The 23,405-nt window shown below is 38.1% G+C and overlaps 1 protein-coding gene across 1 annotated transcript in view; it reads left to right on the top strand.

Moving 5' to 3' along the window:
• Window positions 1-23,405, top strand: part of CADPS2 (calcium dependent secretion activator 2) — a 575,914-nt gene that overhangs the window by 532,383 nt on the left and 20,126 nt on the right. The window contains 1 exon segment of the mRNA XM_028525503.2: window positions 17,051-17,158. Coding sequence (XP_028381304.1) covers window positions 17,051-17,158 — 108 coding nt within the window.

Genomic DNA, 23,405 nt, shown 5'->3' with positions numbered 1-23,405 from the left:
GCAGAACAACACAGACTCTCATTTATTGCCGATGGAAATGCAAAATGATACAAGCACTGTGGCAGATGGGTAGTTTCTTACACAGGTAAACAGCCTTACTGTGCAGTTCACCCCTTGCACTCTTATGTATTTATCCAACTGATTTTAAAGCATGTCCATACCAGAATGTGCACACAAATGTTCATAAAAATTGCATTAATAATCACCAAAAATAGAAGTGACTAAAATGTTCTTCGGGATGTGAATGGATAAATAAGAAATGGTACATTCATACAATTGGAATACTAATTCAGCAGAGAAAAGAAAAATTAGTTACCGTGCCACACAAAGACATGGATGACTCTTAAAGACATATTGCTAAGTGAAGGAAGCCAGAGAAGGCTGCATACTTATGATTCCATTTATATCACATTCTGATAAAGATTAGACTATAAAGATTACAAACAGAGTAGTGGCTGCCATAACTTCAAGGTCAGCAAGGGTGGACTAGGTGAAGCCCAGGGAACTTTTTGGAGCAGTGGAACTATTCTGTGTGATACTGTAATGGAAGAGACATGACACTATACATTTGTCAAAACTTACCTTTCCAGGACAGAGATTAACCTGTTTATATGCAAAATTTCAAAAATCAGTTAGGGAGATTCTAAAGATGGTTGCAGAGCAGGTGAAAGCTACACTCACCTGCTCCTAGCACCAAACCGGATTTACAGCTAAATTTTAGAGCAATCACCCTGAATAACCAAGTGAAGGCTAGCTGAACCGAACTATTATAACCAAGGATTTACAGAAGAAAGCCACACAGAGACCAGTGAGAAGGATGGAGATGCAGAAAGGTTTGGACCCCACACCTGTGTGCAGCGGCAAAAGAGCCAGAGGGACATCTTGGCTGCAAAACTTCATCACACCAGGAGTGTGGAGTCAACGCCACATAGGGATCCCCAACCCAGAGCAACAGAGGTGAGAAGGGGAGCTCTCATAGCATCTGGAGGTGAAAATCAGTGGGGATTCAGTCTGCCTGGGAGAGAAAAGTGTTTGCTGGAGACCCAGACAACACCTTCCCAGGGTCAAGCATCCCTGTTGTTACAGCACCAGCCTGGACAATGCACCGTCCAGCCCTCTAACTGTTGGTGACATCATCCTGCTGTTCTCAGGTCCTACAGAGGAGTCTGCCAGCTACACCCAGCAAGGACCTTTGGGGAGCTCTTTTTCTGGAAACGCTCTTGGTGGAGACTCAGATAACGATTGAACTATGTACATTTGGAAAGGGGACCATTCTTCCCCACCTTGAGTGCAGAACTGGCACCTCTGTCCAACCCGTCAAAACACTTGGCCTGCCCTTCTACTCCCAGTGGGTCCACCCTGCTGAGTTCAGTGCTGCGGGGGCATCAGAGCATCTTGCAGAGCTGGGACTTTTGGAGCACATCTTCCAGGGAGGCTTTTGTCCATGATTCGGATGTGGAGGATCTGGGTTGTGTGGCCACTCCTAGCTCCCCTGCAAGCCCAGCCTATGGTATTACCTCAATGGGAGACATGTTTGGCCTGCCTTTATAGCAACTGGGGGCCTCACCCTGCTGAGCCAAGTCCCGTGGGGGGGCGAGGGAACAGGATCTGAGAGCTGCTCAGAGTTGGGACCTTCATCGCATGTCAGAGGCTTTTGCCCAGGAAAGGGAAATAGTGTCTCACCCCCTCCTACAGGCTTGCTGATACCACCCCCAATGAGAGACTATTTGGATGTGCCCTCCCAAGTCCCAGTGGCCCCTACCCTGCTGAGGGCAGCTCTGTGGGGGGAAGGTAGCACTGCCCAGAGCTGGGACATTCAGAGTATGTTTCCCTCAGAGGCTGTTCTCTGGGACCAGGACTAAGTTCTTGGTGTCATCCTGCAGGCTTTGTTTAGCACCTTTAATAAGAGACCCTTTTGACCTGTTCTTTTGAGTCCCAGTGCCTCTGCCCTATTGACCTTGCTCCTGCAGAGGAGATGGCTCATGGCACCCAACCTGAGTCTGCAGTGCATTCCTCCTGGGGGAGCTAGAGCTGGAGACTCTGGCAGAGGCTCAGTAGTATAGCACTGGAGTAGGGGCCACTTTCCTCTCATTGAGTGCCAGACTACATGGCCCCCAAGTAGGGACACCACTAGCCCTATTCTCCTGACTCTGATTGCCCCACCTACTGAGCTCATGATCTGTGGAGGGGTCTGTTGTTGGCCTAGGCTTACTCTACAGTCTTTCTTCAGAAGGCTCTGGAGGAAGACCAGGCAACTCCAGAGAGAGGCAGAGTAGCTCACAGATGCAAACGGACCTCTTGGGGTCCTCTTGAGGACCTCTTGTACCTCTTGCATCCTCTTGGGGACCTCTTGAGGTCCGTTTGCATCTGTGAGCTTCAGACCATTTATAGATCTGCCCCCAGCCCTAAACTGGAAGAAGCTCAGCCTTGTACAGATTTTCCCCTCCCATACCCACCCAGGCCCAGTAAACACAGCCACAAATAATGAACAGTGTGGGAGCCTGACTGGTTACACACGATGTCTCAACCTGTATCTGAGTCCGGACCAAATGGACCCAGAACCAACACAACCGATGGTGGGTTTCAGACCACATCAGAGATTGACCCAATTAGCCACACAAGTGAAACACCAGAAAAGAAAGTCTAGCAGGCACCCGACCCTTCTGGGAACAACTCCACATCAGGGGAAAGCCCCCTGCACAGCAACTCATACACAGTGGTTGAGGTTTCTTCTCATAGTCAGCCAGCCTGAAGTGTTAACTCCACCCACAAAAGGGCCAACAACATTCAAGAATCAACTACAACAGGAGGATGCACATAACCCACAAGAAACAGTCCTAGAGCACCAAGTTCAGATGATCTGGAAGATGTGCCACTGAGGCCAACAAACACCTACATCATGAAGCCATCAAACCAAGTTTGGGAATCATAGCAGACCTACTTAAGCAGGAACAAAATGGGAAGACAAGGAAATATGTCCCAAGTGAAAGAGTAAGAAAAATCTTCAGAAAAAGAATTAAATGAAATGGAAGAAACCAAAATGCCAGATGCAGAGTTTAAAACAATGGTTATAGGCCTGACCAGTGTTGCTCAGTTGGAGTGTCATCCTGTACACCAAAAGGTTGGGTGTTCAGTTCCTGGTCATGGCACATACCTACATGCAGGTTCAATCTTCTGTTGAGGTTCATCTGAGAGGCAACTAATCAGTGTTTCTCTCTCACATGGATGTTTCTCTCTCTCTCTGTCTCTAATATCAATAAACATTTTTAAAAATGGTATAAGGATGCTCAAGGACCTCAGGTGAAGAAGAATGTATGATCTCAATGAGAGCTTAAACAAAGAGATAGTAAGCATTAAAAAGGACATAGAAATCATGAAAAAGAGCCAGTCAGAAATGAAGAAGACAATATCCAAAATGAAGAATGCACTAAAAGGAATCGACAGCAGATAAGATTAAGTAGAGGATCAAGTCAGTGCTTTAGAGGACAAGATAAAAGTATGCACCCAAGCACAGCATCAAAACAAAAAGAGAATTTTTACAGGTGAGGAAAGTCTAAGGGACTTCTGGGACAACATCAAAAATAACTTATGCATCATAGTGGTACCAGAAGGAGTAGAGAGAGAGCAAGGGATAGAGAACCTATTTGAGAGTTCCAGTCAAGATGGAGGTGTAGTTAGAAACCCATTGCTTCCTCGAACAACCAAAAGGAGAATAACAACCAATCTAAAATCAATAAAAAACCAGAAGCGCCAAAAAATCAAACTGCATGGTACTCTGACAACCAAGAAATTAAAGAAAAAATCAACCAGAACAACCAGACTGGTAACAACCTGCAGCAAGGGTGTGTGGGCAGGGCCAGCTCAGAAAAACCCCCAGTGAGGCTGCAGACGGCACAGGCAGGGCTGGCTGAAGGCAAAACTGAGACTCAGAGCTCACTGTGGACTGCAGTAGAGGTTGCCGTGGTGGAAGAAACTCCCAGTCTCACACGAGAGTTTGTTGAAAAATACACTAGAGAAGAGCAGGTGAGCTGCATAGTTCCCTCTCTGGCCCCTCCCCCACACTACAACGCAGCAAAGAGGGTTGCCCTGCCCTGGTGAATACCTAAAGCCATGCTTCCTTACAACTTATCAGATGTGCTGAGACAAAGAAATATGGCCCAAATGAAAGAACAGAGCAAAACTTCAGAAAGAGAACTAAGCAATGGGTAGATAGCCAACCTGTCTGATGAAGAATTTAAAGTCCTGGTAATCAAAATGCTTATAGAACTGATGGAGCTTGGTCGAAAAATGAAAGATACCCAAAATGAAATAAAGCAAAATATTAAGGGAACCAACAGTGACAGGAAGGAAACCAGAACTCAAAGCAATGATTTGGAACAAAATGAAAAAATAAGCATCCAACCAAAACAGAATGAACAAACAAGAATCCAAAAAAAGTGAAGAGAGACTTACAAACCTCTGTGACAACCTGAAACATTCCAATATCTGAATTATAGGGGTGCCAGAAGGAGAAGAACAATAGCAAGACATTGAAAACTTATTTGAACAAATAATGAAGGAAAACTTCCCCAATCTGGCAAAGGAAATAGACTTCCAGGAAGCACAGAGAGTCCCAAAGAAGTTGAACCCAAAGTGGAATACACCAAGGTGCATCATCATTAAGCTACCCAAGATTAAAGATAAAGAGAAAATCTTAAAAGCAGTAAGAGAAAAGGAGACAGTTACCTACAAAAGAGTGCCCATAAGGCTATCAGTTGATTTCTCAAAAGAAACCTTGCAGGTAAGAAGGGACTGGAAAGAAGTATTCCAAGGACCTATATTCAAAATTCCTTTATTCAGCAAAGCTTTCATTTAGAATGGAAAGGCAGATAAAGTGCTTCCCAGATAAGGTCAAGTTAAAGGAGTTCATCATCACCAAGCCATTATTATGTGAAATATTAAAGGTATTTACCTAAGAAAAAGAAGATCAAAAATATGAACAATAAAATGACAACAAACTCACAACTATCAACAAATGAACCTAAAAGAAAAGAAAAACAATGAAAACAAAAACTAAGCAAATAACTAGAACAGGAACAGAATCAGAGAAATAGACATCACATGGAGGGAGTTCAGTGGAGAGGGGGAAGAGAGGAATGGTGGGGGAAAGTACAGGGAAGAAGAAGCATGATTAGTAGGCATAAAATAGATGGGGAGAGATATAAATGGTATAGGAAACAGAGGACTCAAAGAGTTTATATGTACAACCCATGGACATGAACTGGGTGGGGGCATGCTGGAGGATTGGGGGGAGCAGGGCAGAGGGGGGATAAAGGGAGAAAAATTGGGAAAACTGTAATAGCATAATCAATGAAAATACTTAAAAAATAAATAGGAACAGTCTGGCAAAAAAGAAAGATAGAGAAAACTGTTTGAGGATGTAATGACTAAAAAATTCCCTAACCTGCTGAAGGAAAAAGTCTCACAAGTTAAGGAAGCATAGAGAGTCTCAAGCAAGATGAACCCAAAGAGACCCACACCAAGACATATCATATTGAAAATGGCAAAGATTAATGACAAAAAGAAAATCTAAAAAGCAGCAAGAGAGAGACAGTTACCTCAAGGGAGTTCCCATAGGCTGTCAGTGGAGTTCTCAACAGAAACATTTCAGGTCAGATGGGATTGGCAGGAAATATTCAAAGTGATGAAAAGCAAGGACTAAAACTGAGACTATTCTACCCAGAAAAGCCATCACTTAAAATTAAGGACAAAAATACAAAAAAAAAATTAAAAACAAAATAAAGAGCTTCTAAGACAAAATAAATAAATAAGCAAAGCTAAAGAGCTTATTGCCACCCAATCAGATTTGCAAGAAATGTTAAATGTCTTGCTTTAAGAAGAATAAAAAAAATGAAATAGAGAAGGATAGGATCATAGGTATAAATAATAAAATGGCAATCAGTACCTGTCAATAAGAACCTTAATGTAAACAGATTGAATGCTCCAATTTAAAGGCATAGGGTAGATGAATGGGTAAGAAACCATGACCCATATGTATGCTGTTTACAATAGACCCACCTCAAAACAAAAGATACACAGAGACTGATTGTGAAGGAATGGAAAAAAATATTACATGCAAATGGAAACAGAAAAAAAGCTGGAGTAGCGATACTTATATCCAACAAAATAGACTTAAAAACAAAGGCCATAACAAGAGACAACAAAGGTCACTACATAATACTAAAGGAATCAATCCAACAAGAAGATATAACCCTTGTAAACATATATGCACCAAACATGGGAGAACCAAAATTATATATAAAGAAAATCTTGCTGGACATTAAGGGAGATATTGAGAGCAAGACAGTCATAGTAGGGGAATTTAACACCCCACTGACATCAATGGATAGAATACCCAGACAAAAAGTAACAAGGCAACAGTGACCATAAACGACACACTAAATGAATGGATTTAATTGATATTTACAGGACATTTTATCCCAAAGCAGCAGGAAAATACATTCCTCTCCAGTGCACACAGAACATTCTCAAAGACAGACCCCATGTAAGGACACGCAATAACTCTTAATAAATTCAAGAAGATTGAAATTATATCTAGCATCTACTCTGTTCACAATGATATGAAACTGGAAATCAGTCACAAGAAAAAACTGAAAAACACATAAAGAAATGAAGGCTAAATAAGATGTTATTAAATAACGAATGGCTTAATAATGAGATCAAGGAAGAAATCAAAAGTTACCTGAAGACAAGTGAAAATGAACACAAATAACAGTGGGACACACTGACAACATTCTGAGGGGGAGGTTCAAAGCATCACAAGCCCACCTCAAGAAGCAAGAAAAATCTCAAACAATCTAACTTTACACTTAAAGAAACTTAAAAAAGAACAACAAACAAAGCCCAGAGTAGGTAGAAGGAAGAAAATAATAAAGATTAGAGTGGAAAAAAATGACATAGAAACTAAAAAACAAAAACACAAAAGCTCAATGAAGCCACCCTGATGGCTGTGGCTCAGTTGGTTGGGCATCAATCATCCTGAAAAGTGAAAGGTCACTGCTTCAAGTCACAGTAAGGGCACATGCCTAGCAATGGGTTAGGTTCCTGGTTAGGGTGCAGTTGGGGTGCGTACAAGAGGCAAATGATTGATGTTCCTCCCTCACATCGATGTTTCTCTCCCTCTCTTCTCTCTCCCTTCCCCTCTCTCTACAAATAAATAAATAGAATCTTTTTTAAAAATCAATGAACCCAAGAGCTGACTGTTTGAAAAGATAAACTGATGAGCCTTTAATCAGACTCACCATGAAAAGAAAAGAGCACCCAAAGAAATAAAAACAGGAATGAAAGAGAAATAACAACTGACACCCCAGAAATACAAAATATTGTAAGAAAATACTATGAACAACTATATGCCAAGAAATTGAACAAATTGTGTACAATGGACAAATTCCTAGAGACATGTGATCTTCTAAAACTGAGTCAGAAAGAATCAGAAAGCTTGAATAGACCAATTACAACTAATGAAATTAAAGCAGTAATCAAAGAAACGTGCAGCCAACAAAAGTCCTGGACAACATGGCTTCACAGGTAAATTTTACCGAACATTCAAAGAACTAACACTCATCCTTCTTAAAATATTCCAAAAAATTCTAGAGGTGGGAAGACTTCCAAGTTCTTTTAACAAGGCCAGCTTTATCCTAATTCCAAAACCAGATGAAGACACTACAAAGAAAGAAAATTATAGACCAATATCCCTGATGAACATAGATGCTAAAATCCTCAACAAAATGTTACTAAATCAGGTCCAGCAATACATTAAAAGATCATGTATCATGATCAAGTGGGATATATTCCAAGGGTGCAAGGTTGGTACAATATTCACAAATCAATAAATATGATACATCATCTAAACAAAATAAGGTTTAAAAAAATCACATGATCATGTCAATAGATGCAGAAAAAGCATTTGATAAGATCCAGCACCCAGTTATGATAAAACTGAGCAAACGGGAATAGAAGAATTATAAATCAACATGATAAAGTCCATATATATATATGTAAAACCCTCAGCCAATATCATACTCATTGGGGAAAAACTGAAAGTGTTTCCCTTAAGAGCAGGAACAAGACAGGGATGTCTGCTTTTACCACTCTTATTCAACATAGTGCTGGAAGTTCTAGCTACAGCAATCAGACAGAAAAAAGAAACAAAAGGCATCCAGATTGGAAAGGAGGAAGTAAAACTGTCATTATTCACAATTGACATACATTATATATAGAAAACCTTAAAGACTCCACACAAAAAAACTTCTAGCTGTTTCCCTGGATGGTGTGGCTCAGTGGATTGAGCACCTGACTGTGAAGCAAAGGGTCACCAGTTTGATTCCTAGTCAGGGCACATGCCTGGGTTGCAGGCCAGGTCTCTAGTTGGGGACACAGAAGAGACAACCACACGTTGATGTTTTGCTGTCTCTCTTTTTCTCGCCCTTCCCTCTCTCTAAAAATAAATAATAAATCTTTTTTAAAAATCCATTTAAATATGGCATGTATGAGCACAATCTTATGTATCTTTGTAATACAAACTTGTCATGACACTTCTTTATAAAAGAAGAAAACCTTTCATGAGAGAATAATCAATATATTTCTGAAGAGGAATAAATTCCAGTGTCTTGTGCTTCCTAGGAAGGAAGCTGGTGGGGCTATCCATGACATCTTTCCAATCAAGGTAGAAACTGTGACCTTCAGATGTTCAGTGGATTTGCTCCTGGTTAAACAACACTGTCCTGAAGAGGACTTCCTGTTGTAGTTACCCAGTTCATGCCCCCACCCTCCAGAAGCATCAAATGTTCATGTGGGCAAGACCTTAGACATGTAAGAGAAGCAAGACTGGGAGGGGGTAAATCTGTCCTGTTCAGACAGAACAGGAACTTAGAAGAAGGGAGCTTTGGCCTAAAAAAAGAGCAAGCTAGTATATGAGGTGCAGCACCAGCGTGAAATTGTTCAGATTAGCTTCATGGATAGGAACACAGGGCCAAAACCAAATATTCAGGAGGATTAAAGAATATTATTAGAATTAATCTGCCCCCCTAAAAAATATTGCCTACCTCTAAGATAGGGAAGACAGAGCTGATAGCAATGTATGTTAAAAAGTTGTGTCAAAATCATGAGAGAAAATAATGTGGGTTAGCTGCTAAAAGCAAGCAGACAACAAGAACCCCGTAGGCAGCACCACAGAGAAGCTACACACTCAGACTAAACGCCAGGCCGCCTGTGTTGGAATTCTACTCCATCACTCTACTTAGTATTTGTGTAACCTTGGGCACCAGGTTGTTTTTAACAGCTTTATTGGGATGTAATTGATACATTAAAAACTGCACATATTCAGCCCTGGCTGGTGTGGTGTGGTGTGGCTGGTGTGGATGCTGTGAACCAAAGGGTGGCTGGTTCAACTCCCAGTCAGGGCACCTGCCTGAGTTGCAGGTCAGGTCTCCAGTGGGGAGCCACGTGAGAGATAACTGCATGTTGTTTCTCTCCTTCTCTTTCTCCCTCCATTCCCTTCTCTCTAAAAATAAAGAAATAAATTTTTAAAAAACTGCACATATTTAATATATACAAGTTTATGAGTTTGGACATGTGCATATACCCATATGAACACCAGTGTTTTATCAATAAAATGAAGATATGAATTATACCTCTTCTAGGCTTGTTGTAAATATGTTAAGCACTTTTCAACATTCCTGGAATGAAATTTGTGCTCAATAAATGTAAGTTATTATCACACAGTATTATTATCAATTATAATAAAACCTAGTGTCCAGATTCTAAAAATTTATTATTTTACTCAATCAAGAGGATAGAAATAGGAACAGTGACTAAAATCTACTGGGAGGCAGAACTGAACTTAGTGTAAGGAAATAACTTAAAAAATAAATTGTGCACAAGGGCTATTATTGTAGAGGAAGCTATACTACTATTTACTAGAGATGGTACTGAAGATTTCTGCATCATGTGGGAATATGGCCAGATGACATTCAAGGTCCTTCCCAACTCCAATTCAGGAATTTTGTTCCATAGGTCATATTAATTATGGGACGTGTGTGTGTGTGTGTGTGTGTGTGTGTACAAAATGCCTATTGAAAATTGTCTTGTTAATATTAGCACACACATTGCATATGATCTCTATGCTAGACAGTGAGGTGGCACAGCTAAAGAAACCTGAAGGACATGATAAGGATTACTGAGACTGAGAAAAGACCAAGGACAATGAGTGAGGAAGCAAAGGAGAAACTCCCATTCGTTGGCTTTACAGTGCTAGAGCCTGATCCTGGTTGTCTGTCCTGAGATGGAAATCACTTCTCTTTCTCGTTTTCATTAATAATTCTTTAAGTGTTCTGTCTTCCTTATGACACTTGCCAAAGATTTCTAATCTCCCAGCTCCCCAAGATGTAGCTTGAATTCATCTCTGTCCTGTACTGATTTGATGTGGAGTCCAGGATCTCAGTTCAAGTCCCACCTGCCCCATGGGCTTCCATTTTCCCACCTGAGCAATGAGGATAGAGGTGTAATCCCTGTGCTGAAAGCACTTGTAAGTGTACAGCACTATTGTAATAAATGGGGTTGGTGTTTCTCCTACCTGGAACGGTGCTTCCAGCTCCCATACATTTCTCTGCAGCTTTTTCTGCTTCAGACATGAGTATTTTCCAAAAGAAAAATGTTTCTTTCCTAAGTATGAAAAATAGTAGATTGTGTTTTAATTCATTTTCCTTTTATTTTAAATTAAGCACTTTGCATATATTAATGTTGACTTTTGAAGTTAGCACATTACAATAATGTTTCGCCTTTGCTTTCTTGCTTCTGTCGTTGTTTATTACTGAGATAAGGCTACTCGAACACTCAGTGTCTTACGTCAGAATGAGAGCCAGGCAGAACATGGGGAACAGAGCACCTGCCCCCTGGGAGGTGCTCACCTGGAGAGGGAGTGATGCACACCAGAACCAGATTACGAGTCTCACCATTATAGGAGTAGGGCAGGTTGTGTATCGTGCTTCCTAGATGAGCAGTTTGTTTCTCTCATCTCCAGTCCTCTGTTTTTTGCATGTTTGGCTCGTCTCTCTCACGTAAGGTAAATCCATTGACTACCCCCGGACCCTAACACTCTAGCATCCTCAGGTCTCCTTGAAGCCAAAATCTGAAAGCTTCTGAATTGGGACCGAGTAAATCAGTCCCAGGCAATATAAATCTTAAAAGTCAAATGAAATAATACCACAGCATTTCAATTTCATTTCAAATCATCACTTTAGTTTTCATAGTTGATACTGTGACAACTATAGATAGATAAGAGAAAGATTAGTGAATATTATTATAAACTGGGAGATTTAATACCTTCATCATCATTACAACCATTACTCATAAAAATAATAGTATAAAGCTAGTATGTGATACACATATTAGCACATTCCTTGTCTGGTACCCTGTATCATCAGCTATTTCTCTAAACTCTTAGTTGTTAGTGATCCTGATTATCAATTAGAAATACTAGATGCTCAAGTCTCAAGTAGTCAAGGCACAGTAAGATTAAAATTGAACCCCTAACCTCAGTTGAAAATCAACCTGCCTCTTTTCCTTACATGTTGGAGGCTAATATCTTAAGCCATCATTCAGTATTCCTTTTAATATTTAAAATAACCTCACATTTGGAAGGATTTCCCCCAAGTGATACAACAAAAATGTTTAAACATACTAATGCTTAGATCTACAAATGCATAAACTGTATCACTATTTAGAAGAAATCATGTGAAACATTCATGTGACTATTAAGTATGAATTCAGTACAACTACCTAAATCATAGGAGCATTAATGACAGCAGACTCTGATTTCAGGTACCCTCACAGATAGCATGATGGGAGGGATCTGCTTTTCACTGACTGACTATACTCACAGGGAGAGGACAGAAGAGCCTTTTCCAGAGCGAGAACTCTGGGGTAGTGGAACCTCTCTCCCTTGAAAACACCAGACTGAATGAAATGGACACATTCAAAACCCACATTACATCCTCCAAGTCTAAAAGATGTTTTTGAAAGGATCTGGGTACCAGTGTCTTTCCTTCTGAATTTTCTTTCCAATTTGGAGACAAAATACATAATAGTGTTAATTAAAGGAATTTTGAATGCTGCTATATTTAACAAAGAGAAGGGTGACTCGGTGGCTGCTTCACTGCTTGAAATAATAATTTGGAAGTTTTCCTGAGAACAATGAAAAATTTTTTCATCCACTGTTTTAAAAAAATAGGTAAACTGCTATTAAATCATATTGAAAGCTTTGTATCCTTGTAAATTTCTTATTGTTTACATTTCATCCCTTCTCTTGTCTTTCTTTTTGTGAATCATTTCTCTTCCTGGGCTTATATAATATTTAAGTTGTCATGAATCTAGTTAAAGGCTTCAGTTCTATGTATTTCCTTCTGCTTTTCTGTGTGAATATAATTTTTTAACTTTGTAGAAAACATCAAGAATATATTTTTTACAAAATAATCCTTATGTATACTCAAAACCCTCTATTAAAGTATTTGAGAACATATAATTTATTTAAACTGCTCCAAATGCTTTTGAAAAGATTAACTTTAAAAACATTTTTACTCATATAAGATATAGAAACTGTATAAATGTCAAAGTAGTAAAGCATATATTAAGCAGCCAATGAAAAAATACTGTTTTTAGCAATACTGAAATAAGTTATGTGTTGGTAGCATTGGGTCCTGTGTTCTTTGATGATCAATCATATCCTGTTTCTGAATCTGAAATGTGGGACCAAGATATAAATTGTTCCTATGACAATTTCAAATTGAGGAGACAGACTATTGCTTTAAATCTTACAAGATTCATTTTTCCAAATGGGAATAGTGACCAGGTGCAGGTGTTTCAGTTACAAAGCAGGAAGATTATCGTGTGTTGGAATATCACTGTTTCACTCTTATTGTTTCTTTAAGGCAAGCTTTTCTAGATTATGAGAAGTGCACTTTTAAATTAAGTCATTTATATTGTAGCTTCTAGTTAATGTTTGAAACTAGAATAGTTAAAAATTCGTCTCCTTGTTAAATAGGCACCATGACAGTGTTTGCATGGTGTATTGTTAACCCCCAGTGGAAGGTTAAGCGGCTTCTCCTGTATCTAAATCTGTTGCTGTGGAAAATGACTGGCAGCATCACACCCACCTCCCCATGAATGGGGAAAGCCGAGACTCGCACCTGTGGGATTAGGTGTAGTGGCAGGAAGTCAGAGCATTTACAGCATATAATTAACAAGGATTTTTTTTCTCGTTTTTTAAACAGCATGTTCATCTCACCAGGTTAAGTAGTGATTAACGCTTGAAAAAATTTTGCTGGAGTCTGCACCCTTACTTAAACTTATTCACTCACTGGTGTATTCTGTTCCTTATGCAGCCGATGTCTGAGAAACTCACCTTACCATACTTTATTGCCTTCGATATGTATTGATTTCTTTATGGTTATGAGGAATTTTTCTAGTTTTTGTGTGTGTGTCCTTTTATTACAACTTTGTTAGCCAAATTCTGTTGTTTTCTGAGTTGAATTAGAAACAATTTAGGAACTCCTATTTGATTTAGAAATTACTTCCCTAATGTTTATTAGAGAGGAAAGTTAATGCTTAGCAGACCTGAGGCTCTCAGAGGTTCAAAGGCAAGTATAAAAAAAAGCATTTACTCTCTTTAAGTGATATTTAATACATAATGTGCTTGCTGTGTGGTTTTTAATTGTTATTTTCTCATATTCATTAGGAACACTATAATTTAATTACCAGTATAGAAAATATTTTTAAATATAGCTCTTAGAACATAAAATTTTTGATACAAACTCATCCTAATCCATAGTCATTGAAGTTTAACAGGCGGCTCCTTTAATAAAATTGGTGGTTAAGTTTGGTGGACACTAACTTGTACCAGAATTTGTAGCAATTTGACTCTGCAATGCAGTCATGAACATTCTTTTCATTTACACCCCCAAAAACAAACTTAACATGACATGTTCAGTTATTTTTGCTTTTTTAAAACTCAACTTCATTTCTTAACAAGATAAAGTGTAATTATGGAATTAGATACATTGGATACATTGGAAGATGTGACTTCCAAAGTATGTAAATTTCACTGCCATAAAAGAGTCTTTGCAGAAAGGAGCGCTGAACCAGCGATAATGTCTTCTATCCAAACACATTTGTACTGTAAGTAGAAACTGTTTAAAAGGAAAATTACATCTTTTTCAGCAATTTATCAGAGATAATTACCTTTCATACACCAAAGGAAGGATAAAGTGTTTTAAAGAACTACAATTCTAATTGGTAATGTCACCAGCTGTTGCAGTTACTCTAACTTGTGTATATTCTTTTAATGATTATAGTCTCATGCCACAAGCCACATGAAAATATATTCACTAGGTGTGAAATTCCCATATGTCAAAGTTTCTAGAATAGGTAAACAGCTCCAAGATAGAAGAAGAAATAATGCTAATGAGGAATATAAGAATTCTAAGTTTGATTTCCCAGGCAAGTGGATCTTAATTTGCCAGAAGGAGAGAAAATGTAATTTCACATAGAAAAAAAAGAAACACTTAATTTGTTGAAATAAACTTTTTACCTCACACCCTCAACCAGAGATCCTTATTTCCTTAGAAAGTTGTAGAATTTTCTCAATTTACTGATTTTTGTATTATATCACTTGGGTCTGCCAAAGGGAACAGTGTTTAGTTTTCTTTTAGGCTTAAACTGTAAAATGTTTCTTAGCTTTAGATGGTAGAAGATAAACTCTTCCAGGACAATGTTCCATGAGGTCTAGTGTTATCTTGAAAGTGATCAAGGAGACAGACAACGCCTTAGCGTGTATGGCAAGTGTTTCAAGTCATCAATCTCCAGTCCTCCTGGCTGTAACTTAGTTTCCAGTGAGTCTGATGGGGCAGGTGATTGACCGGATTCAACTTCTAAACATGCACTTACTTTGAAAGGCAGAAGTAGAAGTGAGGTTGGGTGGGGAGAAATGGTGGAGAAGGCAAGCCTTTCCTTTGTCTGCTCCTTAACTGCCACTTCAGTGGGGCTCTGCCCAACTGCCGTGGTCTTCCCTACATCGCAGCTCTTTGTTCCCAGTCCTGTGCCCGCAACGCGGACGCCGACCTGACTCGTTTTTTATGCACCGGAAGTTGTTCTCATGTGGTTCTCATTCTGCAGTCGGATGTTTCCAAATTTTCTCATTTGCGATGTTTGGACAGAAACACTTGTGGATTAGTCGTCCTTAGGTATTTCACAGTAGTTAGTAATCTTTGCACAAATCACCCTGCCTCTGCACTGGAAACGCTGATGTGCAAACACCCCCACACCCAGAGAAGAAAGCAACCTTTCTCTTGATTATACTTATTGTTGTTTAAGCTTTCAAACACCGCTTTTGAGAATCTTGCAGAAAAATAGAGAAAGAATGAATTTGTTAAGTAGCCTCACTTACATTTGGAATATATTACCCACATTGTCAATAGAAAGACCAGTGAAGACATTTATATCGTTGTTTCAAATTATAACTGGTAATAAGTTTTGTTATATCAGGATCATGTTTGAAAGGATCCTTGAATTTATCTGGTATATATTTCCCTTTAGGCTAAATATAAAAGCAGTAAAACTTGCTGTGATGTCCATTACTGAGAAATAACTTTGTTAGCAAAAATCAAACTTTTATTGATGTGTTGATTGCCTATAATGCACACTGGTTAAGAGATGGGGGGGTTATCATTGTGTATAATATATACCCCCAAAAAATGTGGTAAGAACTTTCTTTCATGTAAGGAGAAGGCACTGCCAGCATCATAACATCATTCAGATGTATATCTTCAGTTGTTTTTCCAGAGGAAATGGATCATTTAACTATTAATATTTAATAGTTAACCACTTGTTATATAATATGTAATAGTTAAATCATCCATATCCTCTTTCACTTACTTCCCTTGCAGTACTTACTTTTGCAGAATAAGCCTGTCAATCGAGGTTATAAGCATGTTCTGTGGATATGAAATGAGGCAAGACTAATTTATTTGGCATCAATTCTATAATTTAGTTATTGATGCCATATTCTAATTGAATAAATAAGTAAATATGGATTATGACAACCCCAAGTGTATATCATACAATTCAACATTTTTATTAACTAGTCAACTATATGAAACTCAAGAAAGAACTAAAGTCTAGAAGGAAAACTCATCAGGAGCCATTCAAGTTTTGTCCCTTCCTAGTACTGATTTTTTATAACAAGGAGGAATTATATTGGCTGCCCTATCTCTAACATTAGAAGACACCAAATGTTGGATAATTGGAAAGTTATCTAATCCACACCTTTGACTCTTCACCAGTACTCTTATTGCATGTCTAAAATAAAATAAGTCCTTGAATACTGTTGATAAATGTAAATGAATAGAGACAATGGATAAATTATAAAATTTTGCTTTATGTTTCATTTTGTAGTACATTAAATGTTTTTTACCCATTATCTTCCTAATAATGTTTTATTCAGGTTAGTGAAAAATTTATTTGGTTTTCATTGAGCACCATAGTGGTGAAGGGAGGCAGTCAAGGAAAGCTAACATAATTTGTTTTTAATATCTATAGATAAACCTGCTAGACACAATGGAGAGCAAATTGTTTTTGCAATTAGGAAATGATTATTGCATGTGGAAATTTTTTGAAAAATTCATTCATGTACTGCTTGTCATATTGACCTGTCAAGATAGCCATTTTAAAAAAAGATATCTCAAAACAACCATATTTTTCTAATGATTTCAATAATGATGCGTAACTGTGACCTCAAGTTATTGACATCAATGATAAACTTTTATTTGCCTTAATTATGGAATTTACTGAAGGTCCTTATTGTTGATTTGGGCTTGAGCATATTTTTCCAGTGCAATTTTTGAAATGATGCAGTGAGTTATTTTCCAGCGTTCTGATTAAATATGTTCACAATCAAGATCTGATATTATTTTCTCCCCACACTTTTCCCTCATGACAGAAACCCGGGATGGACCTGGCAGACACCTACATTATGTTTGTTCGACAAAATCAAGACATTCTTCGAGAAAAGGTCAATGAAGAAATGTATATTGAAAAGCTGTTCGATGTAAGTAGCTACTCTGCAAGGTATGCTGGTGTTCTAGGGACTGCAGAGGAAGAAGTTACATTCTGATGAGTTCGCAGAGCAGACTCTCCTTTGTTGATCCTTTTTCTTCTGTTCCGCTATGAGAGTTGATAGCTTTATTTCTTTGACTGCTGACAGAAGCCTTAATTGGCTTCTTTTTGTACGTGGAAACTGTCACTGTTAGGATGAGAGTCTCAAAAACATTCTAAGGTTAATTTTAACAAGCAAGATGATAATCAGTTTACAACTGTGTACAGCATCATCTCACTCGCCTCTGCAGCATGCCATAAACAGAATCCGATTATAACGGCTGTGGCCCCTACTGTAAGTTTCTTAAGTAAAACATTCTTCTGCTAAACAAAGAAATAAGCTACAGTAAAGCCAAGTATCTGCCACTTTGCTGTTATTGAACATTTTTCTCTTGATTTACAGTACTGATGTATGCTAACATATAATACCGCAGGTTTGTTAGTATGAAAGTCTTCATTTAGGCATAGCAACTCCTAGAAGTGGGGGACTGTAGTTTTAGGTACCATGATCATCAGACCATTTCCTGGGTGTCTATAAAGGAGACTAAGAGAGCAGCCCCGGATTTCAGTAACAATTAGTCATTCGTTTGTAGTTATTAACAGTCAGTTCAAAGGAAATGGTAGTTTGCTTGTGACATAACTGCATAATTCACCACAAGGCTGATTCCAAAATGTAGTATTTGCCTTGAACTGTATTTATGTACATCTCTGCACTTTAGAAATGCTTTTCTGGCAGTTTCATTTAATTATGCAAGTTACTGCAAATGTTTTCATAACAACAATTCACGGGCTTCGCGGTGACACTGCAGCTGTGACAGTTACAGAAGGTCCTGCTACGTCATCATCTCCACCGTGGGCTGGCGTGGCAGGGCTCTCTGTTTGTCAGACTGGGTGGCCAAAATGAGTCTTACCTTTCATATTTTATATTTCTAGCCTCTACCCAGGCTGTTTTACAATAAAAGTATCATCTGTTTTAATAAGCTAAGTGTTAATATGTGTGAAAGAATGATTTTCTAAAAGCTTTGATGCCCTGCGGGGGTAGAAAAATTACCATCCATCCAGCTGGCTCTTTTACAAAATACTGAAACCATATTAGCAACTTCTGCTTCCATTTCATATTGCTTTGAATTTACCAACATATGTTTCCCTTCTAATTTCTCTTACTTTTTTTGCTTATGTGGTAATTTTCAAAAATGTTGAACAGAGAAGGAATGTTGAATTGATGTTATTTCCATTATGTTTCTTGTTAGTATAGCGAAAGCACATATTCTGTGGTGAAGGAAGGTAGTGCCATCCTGCAAATAGGTCATTATGGGTAGACGTGTGTGAGTGCTTTCTTAACATCTTCAATTTTTTGTCTTGGTGACCTGTCTCTTGCAAAGCTTTGTACTATTCATAACAGAGGTAGAATTTATTCTCTATAAAGATATTCCCACTTCAATTCCACTTTATTCACCAAACTTCTTTTGAAGACTTTTGTGTGGTAACAATAACAAATGACACTAATAAGTGGGTGCAGGGAGGCCAACAGTAACATGAGGTGCTAGTTTAATTGTCCTGGTTATATACACTTTCCTTTTGATGCCCAAACACCTGACATGTCTGTGGATTCACTTCTAAAAGGAACCCTTGACAAGAAACCATTCTGCTTATGCATAAAGGTTTTGTCATTTTGCATATCCCCAATAGAACACTGGACTTGTTATTTGTAAAATGGTTACAATGTCCTTAAGCATTCTAATATTTTTAAGTTTTACATTTTTATTACTGTAATTAAAAATAAAAAGTAGACTAATTCTATTGATATGTCATCAAGAATAACATGTATGAGGGGGTACTAAGAGTCCCTAATTAGCCAAGACTGAATTTGCCTCAATTACAGTTAATAAATGAGAGGTTATCAAGTATGTGTTGAAAGGTAATGTACAATGTGTATCTTAAGCAACAGATCATTACTGAGAGACATTATATAATTATTGGAAATCTGCTTGGCTGGAGCTTAAAATAATATTGTTAGGTGTCAAGAAACCATGGAAAATAATGACCCTATAAATACTGTTAGCATCCTTAGTTTATTGCAGATAAAAGATTGAAGACGACAGTTTTATTCAGGCATCGGGACAAACTTTTGCTATTCTAATTGAAGTACTTTCTGAGTACGGGAGGCAGTGCAGCCCCTGACTTTGATGTGGAGGACAGCGTGCCCGTGTGTGTGTGTGTGTGTGCACACGGCATGCACACACCAACTCTTGAAATAGCACAACTACAAGTGTCCTCTAAGATCAAAAAAATTAATAATAGGACAAATATCAAGACATCCTACTTCAGTCTGTAAGTGGCTAAACTTACAAACTTTTACTGGAAACAAAAACAACTTCAAAAAAGTGTAAATAAGTTATGCAGACCAATGCTGTTAATAGGAGGAACCGGCTTTATTTCAGGTATTAGGTTGGCCAAAAAAGTCCATTTAGTTTTTTCCATAAAAGAGAAGACACATATTTCATTTTCACCAATAACTTTATTGATTTGGATGTTTCGAGTATGTCAGCTATCTCCTGCTGTTGGTTTCCAGTGGGCAGAGGCCAGTGGTGCTGCTAAACATCTTCCAATGCATAAGACAGCCCCACAGCAAAGAGCTACTTGGCCAAACATCAACAGTACCAAGAAACTTGGCAAACCACTTTTGACACGTTCAGTCAGTCACAGCACCTTCTCCATACACTACACAAATCTTTGAGTTTCAGTTGTGTTTTTACCTTTCTTGAAATAATAAAACATAATACACTGAAAATATTGCATATTTTCTCCTATCTTTAATATTAAAATGGCTGCACAAAAATTCACCAATTTTGATGTTTTTAATGCATGCAGTTATGACAGCTGTCACAATACAATCTAACAAAATTGTTTCAAAATAAAGTTAAAGACAACTAAGTACTACTAGAGCCACCATACAGAAAAAGACTAAATGAAGTTTTTGGACACCCTAGTGCATCACTAATCTTTCCAAATTATTTTTTAAAATGTAGTAATAGCCTTAGCTATCACCACTACCATTCCTGGGGTACCTCCTTATACACGTGCTAGGTGCTGTACCTATGTCATTTCTAACCTTGTAGGCTAGATGCCACCATCCTCATTTTATCCCCATTTTCAGTTTAAGGAATCTCCCATTCACAGAAGATAAGTGACTTAAGTATTGAATCAGACTTTGAAATTGCATCTTTCTAGATTCAAAGTCCATGCTATCTCTACCATCATTTATTCATACTTACAAAATTTAAATGGTAAAGCAGTGTTGTGGAAAGAAGGCTAGGCTAGAAATTCAGAAACCTGAATTTTAGCCACAGGTCTGCCTTTAATTGTCTGAGTGGGTTTTAAGAAGTTAATGTCACCTGGGTAAGGTGCAGTAATTAGTCTAATTTTCACAATGGCTGAAATTACCAGTTGGTCACATGCTGAGTCTTACACAACAGAGTAGCAATCCTTAAGTTTTTCTCTGACGACCAGAGGAAAGAAGGGTATCCTGCACAAGATGCAATAGCAAGTTCGGTGGATAAGAAGGTAGAAAAGAGCCCTGGCTGGCATAGCTCAGTGGATTGAGCACGGGCTGGGAACCAAAGTGCCCCAGGTTCGATTCCCAGCCAGGGTACATGCCTGGGTTGCAGGCCATAACCCCCAGCAACCGCACATTGATGTTTCTCTCTCTCTCTCTCTCTCTCTCTCTCTCTCTCCCTCCCTTCCCTCCCTTCCCTCTCTAAAAATAAATAAATAAAATCTTTAAAAAAATACTTTAAATATCATAAAAATAAATTTAAAAAAAAAGAAAGCTGTTAAGAGAATAGACCCTAAAAGTTCTCACTGAAAAAAAATATAAAAAAAAAAGAAGGTAGAAAAGAGATTCTATATAAAAGAATAGCCATGCCATATGACATTTTCTATGTATCTACTACCATAGTTCTGAACCCAAAATTTGTAAAAACAGTTGAAACTCATATATTCTGTATTCATGCTACATTTTCTGAGTGACCAAAATATTTTAACAGAGAGCATCTGTGCCTCTCTAGTAGTCATTGGTATGCATGCTAAATTTCAAATCTACAGATTAAAGTTCCTTTTTCAGTTTAAAAAAGTGCATCTTATCTGGGTAAGAGAAATCTTAGAGGAAGCTTTCCTGTACTAGGAGGTCAGAGGTTCACCATACGGTTTTTCTGCTTCATGGGCCATCTATCTTACCCCAGTGTCCTTTTTCTTCTTATGTAAAATGTCATTTTCTGCAGTCTTTTAAAAATTGTTATCATATCAAAATCATCTACAACTTGTCTAATCCCAATATAAAAGTATGGCAAAGCTTTTCTAATTCTGAAATCCCTTCCTTAACGCCTACTCTAGTGTTCTTCCCACTCTCTGGTGCCCGGACACAGTGTCAGCCACAGGTGCCCGTGTGTCAGGAGACAGGCTGGTGACATTCCCTGAGAGCTTTGGATCTCTCATTGGGAAGTGGTGACACTATTTTACAAGACAAAATTGACATCTACAGTCATTGCCGCAAGGGTATCCTCAGCGGTCATGTCCTAATGTCCAAGGACATGACAGAACTGAGGGTTTGACTGAAGCGCACCAAACCGGCCCCTCTAGACTTTGTACATTTATTAGTCATTTCCCACCTTGAGCCCCTTGGAGACAACTTCGTTTCGCCTTAGCTCATGTTGCTGCAGACACATCAGGGTGCAGTATTTAATTGGCAAATCATGCAGATTAAACATTCTCTTGTGTTATAAACTGATTAAGTATTTAATTGTTGAGGAGTTTCATCTCAACAGTATTTTTTAAAAATACTGTTACAATATCTTGTATAATTAAAAATGATTCTTTAAATGATAGTTAATAGTTACATTCATCCAAATAGCATTTCATACAGATTAATTTCTTAGTATTTTCCTTGCAAAGAATTCTTTTCAGTAAAGAAAATTTAAATTAAGCATTTCAAGTAAAATTGACCTCAATTAAGTAAGTGAGTTCAGTAGCCAACTACATAAGTGAGTTCAGGTTGGGGTGGGGGGAAGAATTACAGGTAAATGTGCTTCTCAAAAAAACTAATTTTGCACTTCTGTGTTCTTGTTTATCTCTATACGTCCAAATAAGAAGGAGGGGAAATGCTCAGAATTTTTGAGTTTAGTGTTTCACTCCAATGCTCCAGTTTCTAATTTGAGAATTTATTCATCCTCAGTAAGATTCCAATTCTTAAGTGATTTAAAGATTCAGTGTATTGTCATGTTGATTTTCCAGGAAGAGTTGAAGCCTGCAGAGGATGGGTAAGAACAGTGCTGGAATGACCCTTATTTTCTGCAGCACCCTCAGTACATGTATTTCGAACTGACCATCTATTTTCTCAGCAATATTCTTTGAATGGGTTCCTTTGTGTATGTAAGTAGCCTCTTTATTAGGAAGACAGGCTGAATCCCATTAAGATTAAAGACCTCTTTGCCTTCTTGCATTTGTAAATTCTATGATATTATAGAGCTATTCCCTTACATTTGAATGTTGATTTAAAAATAGCCATTTTCCCCTTTTCAATGACCTTTCACTCTCAAATGTACGGAAGTTTTACATAGATGGCATAAGTTAGTATATATTCCCACTCCGGAGTATTTTATTTGGGGTTTTGTCTCTGTATAAAAAGAATTCAAGTATGAAACATTAACTGTGGGCGCATTCTGTCCAATCATGATTTTCCTGTCAGTATTCAAAATCACATGTTAATATCACTTGCATGCCATCAGTTTCATTTTTCTTTTCTAGCAATAGAAAGATGGATGACATAAGTTCAAAGATGTACTTGAGGCTATTTGAGATCACTTATTTCTGAACATATTATGTTGTGCACCCTGGCACCTCACTGTGTACTCCAGATAGATAAAAAGTTTGTCTCTGTTTGATATCTGTGTTCTAGGAACAGCATTCCATGAATTTCACACCTCAGATGTCTCCACACTGCGTGGAGCTGCTTTAACACATTGTTGTGTTTTGCTTTTAACTGTATATATTCCTGCTTTGTTTTACCTATAGAATCTGGACTCAAATTGCAGTTGTTTGACCTCCTTTAATATAGTCTCAGTCCCACTTGTTGGGTATTTGTCTTGTCTCCCTCAGTAAGTGTCACACAGAGCTTGCTCCTTAGCTATTTTTTCCCCTCAAAG

The sequence above is a fragment of the Phyllostomus discolor genome, chromosome 10 (genome assembly GCF_004126475.2).
Source record: "Phyllostomus discolor isolate MPI-MPIP mPhyDis1 chromosome 10, mPhyDis1.pri.v3, whole genome shotgun sequence".
Classification (NCBI taxonomy): Eukaryota; Metazoa; Chordata; class Mammalia; order Chiroptera; family Phyllostomidae; genus Phyllostomus; species Phyllostomus discolor.
Note: the sequence above shows the minus strand (reverse complement) of the source record. Positions and strands in the feature narration are given on the sequence as shown.